Here is a 20,205-nt window from a genome sequence, read left to right as displayed (position 1 = left end):
TCCAAGTCCAAACATGCATACAGTGAGATTAACCTAAAATGTTAATAGTAGCTTTGACTGAAAATACATTTAAAAAGACACTCACCATGCCTCGAAATGATGGAGGAATGAATCCACAATAGACAGGAACAAAGCAACTACAAATCAGTGCCTGTGGACAGAAAAGTTATTGCAGAATGTAACATAAAACATTTATAAAAATAAATCAACATACAAAGGATACATGTCGGGTAACCATGTATGGTTTGGTGTGTATTTCATGCAGCAAACTTACAGCAGTCTAAAGGAACCTAATGAATGGGCCGCATTGACAAGCCAGCGCAATTCTAGGTTTTAAAGACAAGCATTGGGAAGATCTATAAGAACGCCATTCATCCATGCATCTCCGTCTCACATCTCTCCACCTTCCCCTTGCACTCCATCACACTATCCTGACCTTTCACTGGTCACCAACCTCCATCACAGTTCCAACACTTACATGGCACCTCTTGCTACCTTCGTCAGATCCCACGGCATGAACATAATCTCCTATGCAGATGACACTCAGCTCACCCTCTTACTCTTCTCAGACCCGAATAATACCAAATCCAAATTCCACAGGTGCATGACCAGATTTGCAAGCTGGATGTACAATAGATGCCTCAAAGTCAACTCAGAGAAAACATAAATACTCATCTTTGGAAACAATAAACCCCTGTGGGATGACTCCTAGTGGCCCACGGAGCTCGGCCCGGCACCCACCGAGCATGCAAGAAACCTCGGAATAATACTCGACAGCAAGCTCTCAATGAGGAAGCAGATAAATGCTGTCTCATCCTCCTGCTTTCTCACCCTGCGCCTGCTCAGAAAAATCTTCAAATGGCTCTTCTTCAACATCAGACACACAGTCACCCAGGTCCTCATCACCAGCCGCCTGGACTACTGCAACTCCCTCTACGTGAGAATCACCACTCAGCTTCTTAACAGACTCTAAACCATCCAGAACACAGGAGCCAGGCTCGTCTTCAACCTCCTGAGAAGGACTCATATCTCCCCACACCTCAAATCCCTACACTGTATCCCCATCAGCAAACGTTGCCAGTCCAAACTACTCCCCCGCGCCTACAAAGCTGTTCATAACAAGGGTCCAGCCTACCTCAACCACAGGGTGAACTGCCACCAACCCATCCAGAAACTGTGCTCATCATCTCCTGGCACACACTCGCCGCATCTACCGAAGCAAGAGCAGTGGCCGACCCATCTCACATCTGGCAGCCAAGTCCTAGAATGACCTCCACCTCCGCATATCACCCAGCCTGCAAGAGTTCAAGAAAGACCTGAAGACCTGGCTCTTTGACAAATTAAGCAGCAGCACCCGCCGCCCCCAGCCCCTGGATACCCTCAGGGGTGATAAACAGAGTTTTCCAAATCCTATTTGATTGATTGATTGATTGTCCGTTCCTTTTCCCAGACATGGCTGCATAATCTCCAACCCTCCCCCCTTCCCTACTAGATCTGCTTCACAAGTCCTTGCCCATGTCTTACACTCCTCTTTGTTACAAACCCTTGACCCAAGCCAAGCTTTTCCACCACGCCCTCATAAATAGGTGTTTCTCCAGCTCCCACTCCTGTTCACCAATTCGTCTACCTCATCTCCTGATAGTGGGATGGCAGAAGAGAACATTATCATCAACTTATATTGTAGGGGCCAGGCAGGGAGGAGTTCGTAATAAAGGCAATGCTGTGACTTGTAAAACCAAAGAAGTGCGCTTTCCATTGCATCTGTCCTATATGATTAATGAATGGTGAAAAGCTGATACAAAAAGAATTGGAATAGCCAACAGGTTGAGGTTTAATGTCCTAAGGCATTCAGAGGGATCACATCAGAATACACGTGGGAGCCAGCAGGACTTGACAGGGAGGGCTATAGCTGTCAAGTAGTTCCTCGTGCAGTTCAAATGCAAGCACTGTGTGGAGGTAGAACGCCTCGCCTAAATAGCCAATAGTATTAGATGAGATATGTTTACTTCACTGTACAGAGCAAAGACGCGATTGGCAGGTTGAAAGAGGTGAGTGAGAGAAAGCCAGCGGTAGAAAGGAGCAGATTCAAAACCCGTTCTATGTTTATTGTTAGGAATAAGTCTGTTTGCCAGATGTGCTATTACACCTCTGGCCAAACCAGGAGATGGAATAACGCACCATCTTACAGAGTGAATCTCGGTTACTACTGTTGTCGGTTCCACCAGACTCCGAAGACATCCAGAGAAACTGAGAAAGCACAGGCGGAAGCATTGTTAATTTTTGTCCTTTCTAAATTTATCCCATTGAGGCAAAATGAAGCTGAAGATGCTAACAGGAAGTGACGGTTATTAGCTTCATACTTGTCAGTGATTTTCTGAAATGTACTTAAATGATGCACAGGAGTGGAAAGCTATCTAGTAGCTTATTATCAGGCGTGTCTGGAGAATGACTTTGTGGTTCTAGGTGACCCATTTAGTTGTTGTCAAGCAAAGCACGCACAAGTCCACAGGTACCCTGACAAACGACAAAAATTAGCCTTTTAACCATGCGTGGAATATTATGGTCATGGCTAACTCATCATAGGGCATCTGGAGTAGAATCACAAAAGCTCAAACCTGAGATTTCAGAATTAAAGTTTATTTTTGTGCATGATAGTAATATTTATTTAATTGTTTAGTCAATTAAAACCATTACACTGTAACTCATTAAGTATCATGAACATGAACAATTACTTTACTTTCTATCTAACACAGTGTCCCAGCATGTTTTGTCAAATTGTTTTCCTATAAAGGAACATACCAATAAAATCCTAAATAATCATTTAAAAACAGATGTTAAAATCATTAATTCTTACAAAACGTTTCTCTTATTGCAGCAGCTTTCTATTAAACTGCCATTTTGCTTCTAAATGATAGTTATCTCCCACGTAGATCCGCCTTCAATGAATGTTGTTTGATTTCATTGTTCTTTGAATTTCTTAACTGCAGTAGTAACTGTTTTTCCTTTGTAACTAATATTATCCTAGGATTTACAGTGCAAGTGCCATGTGCAATTAGTCAGTTACTTTGTTCTTACGTCCTGTTGTCGTATCCCAATGATACTACTTCCTAAATGTGCGAGTGCCTTATGTCGGTTGTTTCATTACTTTGAAATTTGCTTTTACAAATTTTGCACCCCTTCAAATAAGGGGTATAGAGGAGCCGCCAAGTGATTACCGCTTGCCTACAGGATCAAATTTTCAAGTTTCTAAAAATTCCTTTCAGCATTTTTTTCCTTTCTATCAGGAACTTCGGGCATACGCAGAACATATGGATCAAGTTTTCTTGGTTGTATTTACACAATCGGCATTCTTGATTTTCCAAGTTGGGATTAGATCTTTTGTTTCCCACATTCCAAATCGAAATTGCATAAACTGGTGTTTTATAGACAATGCGAAGTGTGCTGTGAGATACTCCTGGGGCAGCAGTTTTTTGTATGAATTCATCACTGTCCAGGCATGTCGCCTTTGTGTGAGGGTGTTCTTGTCTGTTAGGTGTGACAGTTACTTCGTTGTAGCCTTTATTACTCAATAAAAAGACAGTTTCACAATATTCGCACTCCAGGCTTCTTGTACTCCCAGTTCCTCGATAGCCGGGTTTAGGTGTTGTCCCCATGATCCTTTTTTATTTTTCTGTTTTTGCTCCTCAATTTTCTGCCAACACAAATTGTTGATTGATCCACTTTCAGATGCGTTGAGTCTCCAGCATAGTTTTATGAAAGCGACCTTTACATTGATATATTTGATTCAACAATCCAAATTCTAAGAGCGCTTGGCCTGGGGATGCCGATTTGGGAATATTGAACACAGATTTATATACTCTCGTATGTTGTTTACCTTTCATTTGGTTCTCCACATTAAATCCCAGGTATTTGTATGTATTGATTACTTCAACTTTTTTTTACCTTCAAGGAACCATGAGTGCTTCTTGTTAGTTGAGTCTAACAGCCGTACTACTTTCATTTTTTTCAGATTTAACTCTAGCCCTTGTTTAGCCATGTAATTTTTTAGGGCCTTCATGCATAAGCTGATTGCTATTAGAAAACAAATACAGTCAGAGCACCAACACCACCCCTCTCCATCCATCACCTGTGAAGTGCACGCACATCTCTTCCTTTTCAGTCGACTGCCTTAGCGCCGGCACACCTCCGTTGGGGGTAGCTGTGCGCTCTATAAATGTCTAAATAAATAAATAAAATGATAGTTACATGCAATCGGGAGACTATCCCGCCGTGCAAGCAGATACTCTGTCATCGGAGCCCAATAGTCCTTTGGTCTAAATGCATAAGGCAGTTCCTCCGCATATATGCTCTATTGATCTCTGCAGAATGCAATATCTCTATACCATCCCTCCAAATTAGGGTAGGCACGCTATCCCCAGTGTTTTGCAATCCCTCTCATAGCCAGTAGCAGACTGACCACTACGAGCTTACGGCAAGCTGGTTTCAATGTTTTCACATATCCTAGTAGGCAAACCTTAGGGGTACAGTGTACAGGCTCTGCCAGCACTCCAGTAAGGACGTGTGTTACTTGTTCACAGATTTGGAATATCGGGAGCAGCTCCACGCCAGGTGTAGAAAGTTTGCCCCCGGGGAGTCACATCTGTGGCAATTGTCTTCTTCCCGAAGACCATATTTCCTGTGTCGGAATGGTGTTTAATACATTTAATGGAGTTATTTAAAATGAATAATGCGCAAGTTCCCTTTAGAGGTAGGCTCCCCTGTTTGTGTACAGCAGAACGTCCATCCTGCATGTGTAAGGGGTGTATCTAGGACCTCGTTCCATTTGTCCCTAGGGGATTTCTGAGCTGGACCTTGTCGGATTGTGATGTGTTATAGAGCTTAGTAACTATGTTCTGTCTAGTTGGGCTGGTCAGAAGCATCTGCAGCACTGACCATGCTGGGGGTTCCTCCGGAAATTCTGAATATAAGCTATGGATAGAGGCGTGCAGGTACATGAAGTGCAGCAGCAGAGAGCCGTGTCCTCTTTGAGTCACGGCTGCTCATTTAATAAACTGTCCATCCGGGAACAGGTCCCCCATTGTCAACAGCCTTTGCTAGTAAATTTAACGCATTGGGTTCCGACGTGACTGATATTGCTGCGTGATGAGTCAGTGGTACTGCCTTTGTGTGCAGTGGGGTTTTGCCTGCTCTTTGGCTTAGTTGCTGCCACACCTTAGTAGTGCACTGTATAGTGGAAATTTCTGTTAACCTATTAGCCTTAATATCATGTGGGATTAGGGCTCTGAGTGGAATTGGATGTGCAGCTTTATGTTCAATAGCTATGTGCGGGGTAAAGACCGGGGGAGAAACCCAGTAGTGTGCATTCTGCGCTTGAGTGCATAGGACATAGAAAAGCATATCATCTGCATACATCAAGGTCGCTATTGGGCAGGGTCTAAATCGCAGCGCAGCTGCAGCATAACGCTGGCGTATTACACATGCCAGGGGTTCCAGTGCTAGGGTGAAGAGGATCGGCGACGGGGGCAGCCATGTCTCATACCTCTATGTATGGGTATTGCTTCAAATTTGAGCCCGTTCACCCTGAGACGTGCTACAGGATCCGTACATACTAATCGTATCCAGTGTTGAAATGCAGGTGGTATCCCCATCTGGAGTAGTATAGCGAACATGTAGTGTCATTCAATTGAGTCGAATGTCTTTGCGGCATCTATTAAGATTTCTGCGGCATCTAGTAAGATTCCAGCAGACTTCAGGGAGGGGTCCAGTGGATGGGATAGTGCAAATATAGTGCATACGTTCTGGGCTGTGGAGCGATTGGGCATGAAGCCTGACTAGTCTTGGAGGACCATATTGGTGAGTAGCAGTTGCAGTCTAGTCGCTAGTATTTTGGTATCTATGTTAATTGGGGACAGCAGACAATACGAAGTGTATTGGTTGGCGGGTTTGTCTGGCTTTAAAATCATTATCATTAGGGCCTCCCTGAGTGAAGGGGGAGCGTGTGCCTATCATATGCCTCTGCGTATACCTAGAGCAAATTTAGGGCCAGAAGGTCCGCAAACTCCTTACAGAATTCGCCAGACCATCTAGGCCCGGGGCTTTGTTATTATGTAGCGTGTTTATTATTTCTTTAATCTCCTCCTCCATGACTGGCTGCGTTAGATACTCTCTCTGGCCATCTGAAAACCACGCCATGGTAACATCCTCTTGATATTGCGAGATCTTAGTCACGGCAGCTTTCTCACGGGGGCAGTATAGCTGGGCATAGTACTCGGAAAAACTTAACCAATGGAGGGGGTGTCATAGAAATACTCACAGCTGGACACGTCCACCTTTTTGATATGAGACTGTGTCGTTTAGTTCCTATATTTCCCATACAGGACCTGCGCGTTCGGATAACAAACTGTGGGTTTGGTGGCAGACTGACTCTGAGCACCCCCACCGAGAAATGTTAACCTGTTTGCATTAGCTAGCTCATAGTGCCACTAGTGTCTCCTCTTATCAGGGAGAGAATAGTTTCTGGCAACCTTAGAACATGACAACCCTGATCCCTCAGGTTAGTGGAAACAATGTACTACTTTTCACTCAGTCACTCTTAGTTCGTTCTCAAAGAGTTACACAGAAGAAACAGTTGTCACGTTACAATAAGTATTTATTGCACAGTTGTTCTTCTAGTGTAAAATAGATGTGCTGCAACAACCGTTAGACAGTAGCAGATAATCAGCAGTACAGTGAATATAAATGGATAGTACAGTTCTACCATTTTGTAATAATAATAAATACATACATGGATATAAAATGCATGATGAAAGAAAGCGCATGCTACTACGATGCCTATCTAGATGTACCTAAGTGTACCTAGCATATGAGTAGGTGTGAAGCCAATAATCCCTCTAGGATTTGGTCGAACCCCATTAACTGAAGTGTTAGAATGTAGGAGCCCGTTCTGGTCTCCAGTTGGACACCCATTGAGGGATGGTTAGACCACTGTCAGCTGGAGCGTCTGCATGCAGGAGCCTCAGCATCTCTGGTCAGTGTGTCGGCCTAGAAGTCTCGGTTTCCTCTCCCAACCCTAGCAAGACGTTCTGTATTTATACAAAAAGTATCTAGGGTTTCTTTGTCCCTTGTCTCATGTAGTAGCCATTGTTGGATTTGAGGATGACGAATGGGATGAACCTTGTACGTAGATATGGTGGGGTAGGTGGTGTAGCCCCTGCCTGGTTTCCAAGAACTCTTATGAATATTCATTCATACTGTGTGAGTCTATTGATGAAGTTATAGCACTCTATTGTTTCTGCACCCAGGACTGGAACCAGGTAAAGGTTCAATCCTAAAAGCGTGTTAATGAGCAGTGTAAGGGTATGATATTAGGGTGTAGGTGACGGTGTATGATATTACCCGGCCTATATTAGGGTACCTATATGAAACATAACACACACTCCTCTTCCCGAATAGTCAACAATGATAAAAAGGCTAGCGAACTACACTTTTTAATAAGGTAGCAACGCGTAAAAACTATTAGTGAGTCTTATAAAAACATTGTCTTAAAATCATTTAAAAAATAGTCTCATAGTAGGAGAATTTTTTTTGTAGAAAAGTATTGATTGGAATTGTTACTTAAGCCAAAGCCCTAGATGAGTTTGTTTATATAAGTTGAGCCACTACAAGTGTACACATTTAGTTGAGTTTTGAAACAATAAATCTGAATTCTTTCCCAGCACACAATGAGCCATTTAAAGATTAACTGTCCTGGCTGGGACATTCAGAGGTGCCAATAGCTGGTGTAGAGGCAGTCAGTGCTGTCGTTGAAACCTGAGTGGTAGTGGAAGAGCTGATGCTCAACCCAGTTGTAAAAGGCACATTCGGGAGGAATACAGCCATCAATATGGGAATACGAAGGGGACTTTGCCGAGCCTGGGCCCTCAGGGGTTCCAGCCTAGTATTCAAGTCTGAAGGCGTGTCCGATGCAAGTGTCAGACAGAGATCCAACGCGCATTCTTCACCGCAAAACAGGCATCGAAGAACAGGTAAGATGCAGTCCATCCAGACTGGTCTAAACAATAGGAACCAAGAGACGCTCAGCTCCTGTAGGCGAGGTGTGCCCAGATGTTGTACCATGCGCTCACGGTATTTGCGCTCCAGGAGTGCTTTTGCCATCTTGTTGGTGATTGGGCCGTCCATTGCGGAGCAGAAAAATGACAATCAGGATACCTGCGATAGAAAGCAGCATCAGCGGAAGACCTCCCAAAATGCTTCCCACTACGGAGTGTATAAAATGTTGAATAACTCCGAGGATTGTCTGAAAGGTGCTTAGAGGTAACATACTTGGTTTGTCTTCGCCAAGCCCAAGACGTTAGGTTTGTTTGTGCTTCATAGTGCATCTGGTCGCCGGCAAAGAACAGCCAGCCCGGAAGGGGTGTTTCGGCATACCCTGTCCCTAGTAATCCAGAGGAAAGCTACCCCTCTTTCTGGGAACCCGTGCGCACCGACCTCCCAGAGCCCTGGCTGGGATCGGGGAGGCACATGTGCTCCCATCGGGACTTCCAAGGCAGCCCGGCCATCTGGTCGCCCCACTGGAAAGAATTGCGAGCGACCAGATGGCCGAGGGGGAAAAAGGTGCGACCAGATAGCCAGGACCCAAAGGACGGCTGCCCCGAGCCTTCCTGGTAGAGCTCCCGCCTGCCCTTGCGGTGCTCAGGGGCTCCGCTTCCCAGGGGGGTTCGGGGACCGAGGCTGGGCCTCAGGCACGGGGCGGACCGCCGGAGCTCTTGGGCCCGGACGCCCGGGGGAGGACTGCCCAGGACCCATGAAGCCCATCCCAGGCACTCTGCCACACCGTGGGCCAGAGGAGGGAGCCCCCGGGCAGAGGGGAGTTGTTGTCTGGGCATAGCCCATCTGGTCCCTGGCAAAGAACCGCCAGCCCAGGAGGGGTGTTCCGGCATACCCTGCCCCTAGTAATACAGAGGAAAGCTACCCCTCTTTCTGGGAACCTATGCGCACCGAGTGACGGAGGGGACCCAGGGCGCGGAGGCGCCCGACCTCCCGGAGCTCTGGCTGGGATCGGGGAGGAAAATGAGCCCACATCGGGACTTTCAGGGCAGCCCGGCCATCTGGTCGCCCCATTGGAAAGCATTGCGTGCGACCAGATGGCCGAGGGGAAAAGGTGCGACCAGATGGCCAGGACCAAAAGGACGCCCACTCGAGCCGAGCCTTCGGGGTAGGGCTCCCGCCTGCCCTTGCAGGGCTTGGGGGTTTTGCTTTCCGGGGGAGCTCGGGGACCCCGGCTGGACCTCAGGCACGGGGAGGGCCGCCGGAGCTCTCGGGCCCGGACACCTGGGGTAGGACTGCCCAGGACCCATGGAGCCCATCCCGGGCACTTTGTCACCCCGTGGGCCGGAGGAGGGAGCCCCCGGGCGGAGGGGAGGTGTTGTCCGGGCATAGCCCATCTGGTCCCTGGCAGAGAACTGCCAGCCCAGGAGGGGTGTTCCAGCATACCCTGCCCCTGGTAATCCGGAGGAAAGTTACCCCTCTTTCTGGTAACCCATGCGCACCGAGTGACAGAGGGGACCCAGGGCACGGAGGCGCCCGACATCCCGGAGCCCTGGCTGGGATTGGGGAGGCAAATGAGCCCCCATCGGGACTTCCAAGGCAACCCGGCCATCTGGTCGCCCCATTTGAAAGCATTGCGTGCGACCAGATGGCCGAGAGGGAAAAGGTGCGACCAGATAGCCGAGACCAAAAGGAAGCCCATCTGCCCGCCCGAGCCTTCGCGCTAGGGCTCCCGCCTGCCCTTGCAGGGCTCTGCACCAGCGACCCTTGTCCCGGGCAGATGGACCCTTGGCAGGCTGCAAGACGGGGGCTCCCACACCCCAAGCCCTGCCCGAAACCCAGGCCCCGGGGCCGGTCCCTGCTTCTCAACCCATCCAGGCCGGGGAGATCGGGAGCCTGCCCGGGCATGAGGGACCCCTGTCCCAGGAACACGGACCCTCAGCTGGCCGCAGGACGTGAGCTCGTGTTCCACACATTTTTTTCCATAATTACGCGTAGTGGCGCTACGCCAACTCTGCCCAGCCCTAGGGTCAGTGTAATCCTAGCCTGCCCCCTTTTCTTTTGTTCTCACTTTTTTTACGACTCGACTGAAATCGAGTTCCAAGATGGCTACCAACACTTCCTGGTTGAAGTGTTGGCAGCCAATCAGATTTCAACACAGGGACTGTCGGATTCACAGGGAGAATTTTAGATTTTCTTTAATATCTCCAAACCTCCTGAACGGATTTATACCAAATAACAAAAAGGGTGCTTTCTTGACCAAGACCTACCTTTTTCACAAATTTAGTGTAATTCCATTCATCTGTTCGGGCTGTAGTCGTGTCTAAAATCCCTGTGGGTATTAACATGGGAAATGCACTTTTTTGACCCCCTCCTTTTTCTTGGCCCCCTCTTAATGGATCAACCCAAAACTTCCAATGAACAACTAGATTCATTGGCTCACTTTTTATGGAAAACTTCGTAAAGATTCGTCAAACGGTGCCAAAGATGTAAGCAAGTCAAAAAACTATTTTCCTATGGAAACATGGGCCTAATTATAACTGCCACTGAAAAAAAAGGGTACAGGGATGTTATAGTTAGGCTCAGATTTCATTCGCCCAAACCATTGAAATTCAATAGTTAGATATATATATAATAGTTACCTGAGCTAACTATAACTTACGTCCTTGCAATGCACTACTTATGACCTCACATATTATATCACTGATGACATGGTCAGTGACATCACTGATGACATCACTGACGATATCATCTAGTGATTGAGTGTTTCTGAAAGTTTGAGTGTGAATATATATACCAAGTTACAATAAAAATTTAATTAGTTTAGCTTGTGCACTACTAATGAGTGATTCCATTTTTAAACATAGATTATGTGAGTGTCTGTGTAGGCTGGAGTGTACTTGAGCAGTAAAGATTTGCGACTATATTTATTTTGGGTCCATTAATTTCTGGTGCTACAGATAAACACGGCTGCAATATCTTCAATATTTAATGCGCTTACCCTCCTTCCTCTGCAGCCAGGGGTCATAAGGAAAGTGCCAGGGGTTTACAATCTGTAAGCCCGGGGTCGCAGTTGCCACCCCTAGTGACCCCTAAAAGACGTCCATGATGGTATGCTTTTTTTGAGTTTTCCACTAAAAGTATCCTTTCAACGTTCATTAAATGCAATTCAGACAACCATGGAAGGTGGACTTATAGCTCTGCAGCAACTTAGCAATATTGATCCATCTCACAATCACCTTCATTTAGCGTGACCAGAAGGCTTCATGCCTCAGTAATGCCACATTTCTTTTTTATGCTTTCCTTTTACATATCAATTTTATATGGTGAGCTAGTTTAATGGTTTCAATTGATGAGAACCAATAATGCAGGATTCAACTCCCAAAATGCACTTTATTATTCAGTCGAAACTCAGGACTATGAAGTTGTGGTCATCATTACATCATGTCTTCCCCTTTCCACAACTAATCTTCATCTGAGCTGCTTGATGTGTGGCATGAGTCACAAACTGAACATGTAATGCAGCATAGCCTACATACTCTGGCCTTGATTGTCTGATAGCTTTGCTTGTATGTGGTACACCCATGCACAATAAAATATTAGGAATGCACGATGCAGCGCAGGGAGAGCGATATGAAGAGTTACCTATCATTTGTGAAATCTACAGCCAATTTAGCCAAAACTACTTGCATGATCTGATTTTGTAATTCATACTTACAATGTTAAGCATAAAGCTGTAAGTTTCAGAATGCAATGCACTGTTGCATAAAATGCTGGAACAGACCAAATATATCAGACATGACATGGGGCTGCTTTATTGAGCGGATGAGCTGAGTGTAGCTAATGCACCTTATGTCATACTTACATTAATCCATGAGCACAACCAGTCTTTGCACTTTTTTTACATTCTGGCACTCATACTCCTGGGTCGTAAATTGGAGAAAACAAAACTACATGTACCAGAATACAAAGTAAAGCAAGGCTTCATGAGTTACCTACAAACCGCTGTGAAACAATTTGAGATTTTGGTTCTAGCTTAAAATATTTAGTTTATGTATTACTATTAACAATAAAAAGAACTCTGTTTAACTACTTAATTAATCTTGCATTAGGATCATGGAAAAGGCAAGCTATCATTGAAACTTTTTTTTTGACTGCTCATCCAGATATTTGCTTGATTTGGAGATTGGCGGACGGTTACTCTGTCACAACATGACGGATATCCCGCCCACCATGTGACAAATGCAATAGGATAAATGCATTTATAATAAGGCGGAAAAACTCTATGCCATGTTGTGAAGGAGTAACCCATTTGCCAAACTCTAAATCAGGCCCACAGTGCTTACAGAAAAGCATGCAGGTGTATGTCCAACTAACCATGGCTGAAGTCCTAACATAAAGTAATATTACCTGCACAAGATCCTCATTGGATCTGTAGTCGGACACCAGGACATTCTTTCTATCCGACAATCGTGTCAGAGCAATGTAGAGTCTTCCTGAAGCCAGCTGGTGGGCGTTAGCAGGCAATAACCTGTAGAGCCCTTTCCTTAGCATATGAAGCAGGTTATATGAAGGGAGCAGAGGACCACACATGGTTTCCCGGGCTTTCTTTGCTTCTTCAATGATAGCGTTCTTAAAATCCTCTGAGGAGAGAAATTGGTATTAAAGATAATTGCACAAGTGGTAAACGAAATACACTACTTTTAATGAACACACATGTTGCTATTGGTACATACTAGTATTGCATACATGCAATTTCCGGTTACAATTAACATGTCTACAGGACATTTCTCCAATATAAGACTTTTCAAAAAACACTGACATAACTTCCCACTTCTGATATGGCTCTTAGTATAAAACTTAAAAACAGACATTATAGAGCGCACTGGAAAACGGGAATCAACCAATATTTATTTAGGTGTGCAATAAAATGTAAAAATAACTTTGATAATCTGATATTACTTTTGGTTTCATAAAATAACTAAATGCAAAATACTTGAATTTATTTTTTTAACGAATTTGATAGAGAATGAACCTTCCCCTAAGAGGCAGTGTAGAACTTTACAGAAAACATATTTATCGTAGCAGAGGTATCTCAAAGTTCAAGAGTTCTACATGGAACGGTATGGCCCAAGAAGTACAGTAGAAACCAGAATTCAGAATCCAGGCAAGGAGAAAAGGATGTATAGAAATTTCAATGGACCATAAAAAGCATAGTTAGTTTCTTATTTACTCAATATCTACAAGTATTCACAATTATAGGTACAAGTTGACAAGGTGAAATGAATAAAATCTCTCGGGTGTGACTTAATGCCGATGTAAGATAGTCGACAATGACAGCAGTAAATATATTTTCTACTTAACAAAACTAGAAGATAACAAGGTGCCTGCAATCCCCTTCTTTAATTCGGAACCTGAAACTTTTTTCAGTGTGTAAGGCATTTTGCATGAAGCAACCAACTATCTCCTCAGGTCATGCCCACCATTACATGTTATTCATGACATGGAGAGCTTGTGGGCAATATTTCTGGCTTTGCTCTCTAAAGCTTTTCATTTTTCACCAAATGTGTTTACTTTAGACCAGGGTTCTTCAGTATCAGTCCTGGAGGGCCGGACCTATGCCAGATTTTTAAGATAACTACATTTATCTAAATGTGGATATGCTAAAAATCTGGCATGGATCCGGCCCTCCAGGACCACAATGGAGACCCTTGCTTTAGACATGCACTTTAAAAGTTCTAACGCTGCTTAGATTAGTGTGCTTAAGAATTAAAAGTCATTACAATTAAGAGGGTAATCTTAACAAGTTGTAGCTTTAAAGTCAAAGGCAGGCCATAAATTGAAACACGTTTTACTGAAAAACCAAATAAGGAAGAAAGGAGTGCAATTTAATAGTTAGCTCCTGGAGCATCCTGTTACCTTTTAGGCCTGGTGTTAGCCAAGATTTTTTGATTTAAAAAATACATATGTACAACATAGTCATTTAAAGGGCCTTTCTTCATCCATAGGTCTGTTGGAGTGTCATTCACATTTTGCTACAGCATACACCATGAGGCAGGGGTTCAGCCCACTTCAGGCACTGAATAACATCACTTTGAGTCATTGTATTTTGCTCTTACACAAGGAGCACATCAGCACACAAGCTAGCTTCCTTCTGTGTCATTGTTTAAAAAAAAAAAAATTATATATTTTTTTTATTGACATTTCAAAATTATACATAATATAAACAAGGAAAACAAAACCCCCCCAGACTGTTGCACAACAACATCCATCATCCAGCGATCACTTAGTGTACAAGTTGCCAGTAGTTAGTAGTTACAACGGGTATTTTACACTGGACAGCTAGCCCCTCGGATTTGCATGTAAATAGTTAATCAGGTAGGACCAGTAGTCTCTTGGTTTGGCGCCAGTGAACAGTTCGTCCTCGTAGGTATGTAAAGCTTCTCGACAATATGTCAGATCTTGTAGCCATTGTCTAATCGTTGGAACAACTGGACTATCCCAGCATAGCGAAATCCTACGTTTTGCTAACAACAAAGCTACTACACAGAACTTGCGCCTCCTGGAGCACACACCCCTAACCAGACCGAATAAGCAGGTGCGAATAGTACAGTCAATATGCGTTCCCACCATTTTTCCCAACTCTCTTGTAACATTTGTCCAGTACTCACTTACTCTTGTGCAGGACCAGGAAAGATGTAAGAAATCTGCCATATCAGCCCCGCAACGCTTACAGTGTGCATCTGGTCGTAAGCCATAATCGTATACTCTCGCTGGGGTATAATATGTTTGGTGTAAGTATTTATAATGCACCATACGCAAATTGCCATTGGGCGTTAATGCACCAGTGAGCGCACATGCCAGGGTCCATTCTTCATCTGTAAGCGGAGTGTCTATTACCCCATTCCACTTTGTCATTGCATGGACCGTCGTGGCAGCTATATCCTCCTGCAATTTCAAGTATAGTTTAGAAACCATGTGTGCATTACTAGGCGTAGTGAGCATCCACTGCAAAGCTGATAATTTAGGTGGCTCTGCAGGATAGGAGGGATAGAGCGTTTTAATCGCATGCTGCAACCTATAATAGGTGAACCGAAACAGTGGTGTTTGATTACTGATGTATGTAAGTGCATTGTATGTCCTAAATTTGCCCTCGTGATACAAGTCCCCCATTGTAGCTATACCTACTTGCTTTAATTGATCCAAGCCTACTCTTTGAGTGACTGATAAGTCTGGGTGATGTGATAATGGTAGTGCCGGAGCATAAAGCAGCAGCTTACTTGCTAATTTCCCCATTCTGAACCATGCCGCATTTGTCGTGTCTATGGTATTTATATCACAGTTATGAAGAGGGGGCCGCCGATGTGTAAGGATAGCCGACAGAGGGATTGGGAGCGCATCTCCTTCCTCTATTGCTACATGCGTAACATAGGGGATCGGATGATACCAATAGTGCGCAAATTGCGCCTGAGCACATAAGAAGTAAAGTAAAAAATCCGGGAACGTAAATCCCCCACGTGAATATGGTAGCGTAAGGGTGTGTAGCTTAATACGGGTCTGCGCGCCAGCCCATATCAACCTCGTCACTAATGCAGTTAAGTATTTAAAAATGACAGAAGGGGGAATGATCGGTATATTATTAAAAAGATATAGGAATTTAGGTAGGACTACCATTTTTACAATCGCTAGGCGATCGGACAAAGATAACGGTAATTGTATCCATCGATCGATTTTGCCCTCCAAGGAATCTAGCGCTTTGCCTTAGTTGGTACAAATTACAAGCGCCGGGTCTCGGTGCAACCAGACTCCCAGATATTTGACCGGGTTTAATTGCCATTCCAGAGGGAATTCAGTGTGTTGTGGATTCGTTGAATCCGTTAACAGAATTATGAGGGACTTCAACCAGTTAATTTGTAGTCCTGATTGATGCCCAAAACAAATATATTCCCTAAGTAGTGGGGCGAGATGCTGCTCGGGTCACGCACATATAGAATCATGTTATCTGCATATAAAGATATGTGCAATGAACGTTGTGGAAATTGGAGTGCCGAGTAGTGATGACCCTGCCTTATTTTGCAGTTGAGTGGTTCCAGTGCTATTGCGAAAAGCAAGGGGGACAGCGGGCATCCTTGTCTCGTCCCCCGTTCTATCGGAATGGCCTCTGAGATATAGTTGTTCACTTTAATACGAGCTGTAGGGGCCATATATAATGTTTGTACCCAGCGTAAAAAGAGCGGTGGAAATCCCATACGCCGCAGCACGGTGTGCAGTTAAAGCCATTCAATAGAATCGAATGCTTTCGCAGCATCCAACAGAATCGCAGCGGCTTTGGTATTGGGAATTAAGTAATGTGACAATGCAAATAAGGTTCTGGTGTTGCGAGTCGTCGATCTAGTTGGGATAAATCCAGCTTGATCTGGCAATACTAGCCTGGTCATTAGAGGTTGCAACCTGGCAGCCAATAATTGGCCAATATCTTGGTATCAACATTGATGAGAGACAACGGTCGATAAGATTCACAGCATTCAGGGTCTTTGTTCGGTTTCAAAAGGGCAATCAGCACAGCTTCTCGCAGTGTGGGCGGTAATAATTGTTTATCGTGCGCATCCCAGTACATCTCAACCAGATGTGGCGCCAGTTGATCCACGAAACGCTTATAGAATTCACAGGTGAACCCGTCAGGGCCGGGCGCTTTGCCATTAGGCAGTGACTTAATAATGCCTGTGACCTCCTCTACCGTGATGGGCAAGGACAGATATTCCCTATGCGTGTCAGATAACCAAGCAATCGCCACATCTTCCAAGTAGTCCTCAACCTCGGATGGTGTAGCCGTGTGACGTGTAGTATATAACTCGCTATATGTACATATAAATTCTCTTAGTATACCCTTTGTGTCGTGATGTATCTCCCCCTGTGCATCTATGATCTTTAGAACCGTCTGTGGTGGGCGACCTGTACAGATCTTAGATGCCAATAGTCTACCGGGCCTACCTCCTTCACCGTATATACGCGCCACTTGACGCTTCGATACATACTTCAGTTCATCCTCCGCATAGGTTTGATATTCCGACAACACTCTCCGAATGTCACCTAGTGTTTTCACATCTTGCGTATTTACATACTCCCGTTCTAATGCGGCTAGTATGCGCTCACGCTTGCTAAGCTGTTGGCGTATGTCTTTTAATATACCAGCGCTAGTACTAATACAGACCCCCCTAATCGTCGCTTTGAAGGCCTCCCACAGTAAACCTGGATCGTCTGTACTGGGCTTATTCAAGGCGAAATAATCAGTGATAGCGTGACTGATAGTGTCAGTATACACTGAGTCTAATAGGGCTTTCAAATTAAATCTCCAAGTGTAAAGGGTTGGCGTGTAATTACGCCAAATTTAGTTAAAGAATTCCGGGTCATCTACATTCAGACCACAGGTGTTGATAAAAGCAATTCTCTGACCCCGTAAGCACCCCTTGATAATAACATAGCGCCCAAATTCATCCTGTATCGTACTATCAATGTGCAGCTGCGTCCCTTTCTTCACCAATATGATAACACTCCTGGAATAGGAGGAGTATGATGAACTATATATTGCCTCCGCCCATCTGCGCCCAATCTGATTTGTAGCCCTAGGGGTAAGGTGTGTCTCCTGAAGAAACGCTATGTCAATGTGGAGTCTGTCGAAATAAGCAAAGATTTGTCTGAATTTTTTAGGGTTATTTAGTCCCCGGACATTCCAAGTTAATATATTTAAATGTGTAGGTTGTAGCCTATCTGTAGACTGTGCTAGGGAGAAATATGTGTCTTGTAATGTGCAATGTTACCCTTACTTGCACAACTTATGTGAGTGAATAGAAAACTGGCATCATCAGGCATGAAACCATACAACTGGATATCCACGATGTTTCTCAAGTACAACAGTCTGCAAACATTGTACCCCTCTTGCCCTCCCCCCACCCACTTCAGCACCCCAACCATGCCAAAGACACATCCCCAACATAGTAAATAACAGAACTAAACCACTGCGTGGGGATCACCCGCTAGGGGTACCGCCGAGTGCACACAACTCCATCCACGCATAGTGGATGTGGTCCGGAAATCGTTATTTACACAGGTTTGTTTCTGACTATCAGGTTATCCAGTGATGTAAACTTACCAGTATGCTATGCATGTCAATACCTCACATGCTGTACAGCAAATATTACATTCTCTACTGCAGGTGATGCAGACCGTAGCTCCCACTTATGATAACTCTATGAGGTCATCGGCCCTATCCTCGCCCAGGAAGAAAGGTACAGTAGAGTCTTCTATGATATAGAAAAAGAAAACTATCTAGCAATATCAACAATCTCTTAACGACATATGCACAATACATGTATCTCCTCTTCTGACTACTGCATCTGATGTGCACCTTTAGGAAAGTAGTGACTCTACCCTTGTTACTCTACCCTTAGTGATGCGTTGACTTCAATGTCCAATGAGCAAGAAGCTAAGCCATATAACCCCTCCAGCCGGCGAAACTGCAAGGTAACTGACAGCCTATCCCACGCAAGCAGGACTCCAATGTGTCGCAAAACATACAGTGTACATCCAGCTCACCCCATGTTGTGATCAACAGGGAGATCGCACTTATTCAGGCTCAGAAATCTGTCCAGTCTTCTTACGTTCCCGGCGCTGACCCTGCAGTTTTTTTTAAAAGTCGTTTGCTGCTTTCGGAGAGTGGAGAATCGTGGAGTGGCCATCGTGATTCACCTTCAATCGGGCCGGATAGAGCATTGCATACTCCACACCCATATCCCGCAATTTCTGTTTTACGGGATTAAATTCCTTTCGTGCTAGCTGGACTGACATGGTGAAATCCGGATAGAAGGCTAACGTATTGCCCTGGTAGGTCACCTGCTGTTTTTCTCGCGCCATTCGTAATATGGCATCCCGATCCCTATAATTCAGGATCTTGGCCACTATGGGTCTCGGAGCAGCGCCCGGAGGGGGTCTGGGCGCCAAAGACCTGTGTGCGCGCTCCACTATAAGGACAGCCGAGAAACTACTAGCACCAAACACTTCACGGAGCATGTCTTCTACGTAGGTCTCCATCCGGCCTTTATTTGTGGATTCAGGAATTCCCGCAATTCGGATGTTATTGCGACGGGACCTCGCTTGCAAGTCCTCCACTTTGTATTTCAGGCCTTCCACCACTTTCTCGATGTCCTTACACTCACGCGTTGTGGTTTGCGATTCATCTTCTACGGTTGTGAAACGCTTCTCAGCTTCGTTGAGTCTTTCACCCTGTTTGTCCAGCTTAGCCGACATATTGTCAACCCTATGGGTAAGGGAGTCCAACTTGCCGTTTATATCCTGCAAACTCTGCTGTATCGCTTTGAGGACAAGTTCCATTGTATTATTCATCTCAGCCCCCCCTTCCGGGTCCGTGTCCGATAACGCTGTGGCATCTTTGCTCTGTTGTTTAATTTCGAATGAAAGTTTGGGTTGATGCTTGTCTGGCTTCCCCATGTTGACAGTAGTGAGCCCCCCAAAATGGCGGCACTCCCCTCACCCTATCGCAACCCACAGGAGGACAGTGTGAAATACGCGCCACCTGGTAGGCTCCTGTACTCCCAAACTTTCACTCAGCACAATTAACTCGAGCAATCATATGTTGAACACAATATTTACTTCCTTGGATGACATCCAGCAGCTGTAGCCGGGGCTGTAGTGCCGCCTGCGCAAATCAGACGCGAAGTTATGGCAGATATCCAGCAGGGAACATTTCACACTGTTGTGGAGGCACCATGATAACACGTACTAACCTTCCCCATTACTTCATGCTTTGCGACACGTGCAGGTAGCGCCCGGCTACAGGATACATACCATCAGGCACCACGCAGCCATCCCGCCCTCCGGGAGACCACTGATTGCACAATACGCATCCGTGTCCGGCAGCAGTTACCGCCCAGGCGCTGAGATTCCTGCACCATGTAAGTTATGGCAGCACGACGGCAAGGTTCAAGGTCCCCCGCCGCACGACCACGCAGTCCCTGCAGTCGCCTCTGAGGGGTCCCCAGCCGCAGAGCAGTCACCACATCCAGCAATATAGGCAACCACGGTATATGCGATGAGGAACTTCGCTTTAGATGAGGCACAGGTCCCCCAGCCGCCACGTCCGTC

General features: G+C 45.3%; 1 protein-coding gene across 7 annotated transcripts in view; it reads right to left on the bottom strand.

The window, feature by feature from the left end:
* LOC146869396 (omega-hydroxyceramide transacylase-like) overlaps positions 1 to 20,205 on the bottom strand; it is a 485,268-nt gene that overhangs the window by 66,345 nt on the left and 398,718 nt on the right. For 6 of the 7 annotated variants that reach the window (XM_085599720.1, XM_085599727.1, XM_085599723.1 and 3 more), the window contains exons 2-3: positions 12,457 to 12,689; positions 86 to 151 (exon numbers count right to left, since the gene is read on the bottom strand). In XM_085599720.1, the coding sequence (XP_085455846.1) occupies positions 86 to 151; positions 12,457 to 12,689 (299 nt within the window). The remainder of the gene's footprint in view (positions 1 to 85; positions 152 to 12,456; positions 12,690 to 20,205) is intronic. The other variant, XM_085599726.1, reaches the window with a different exon arrangement.

This window comes from Triturus cristatus, chromosome 1_1 (assembly GCF_964204655.1).
Source record: "Triturus cristatus chromosome 1_1, aTriCri1.1, whole genome shotgun sequence".
Classification (NCBI taxonomy): Eukaryota; Metazoa; Chordata; class Amphibia; order Caudata; family Salamandridae; genus Triturus; species Triturus cristatus.
Note: the sequence above shows the minus strand (reverse complement) of the source record. Positions and strands in the feature narration are given on the sequence as shown.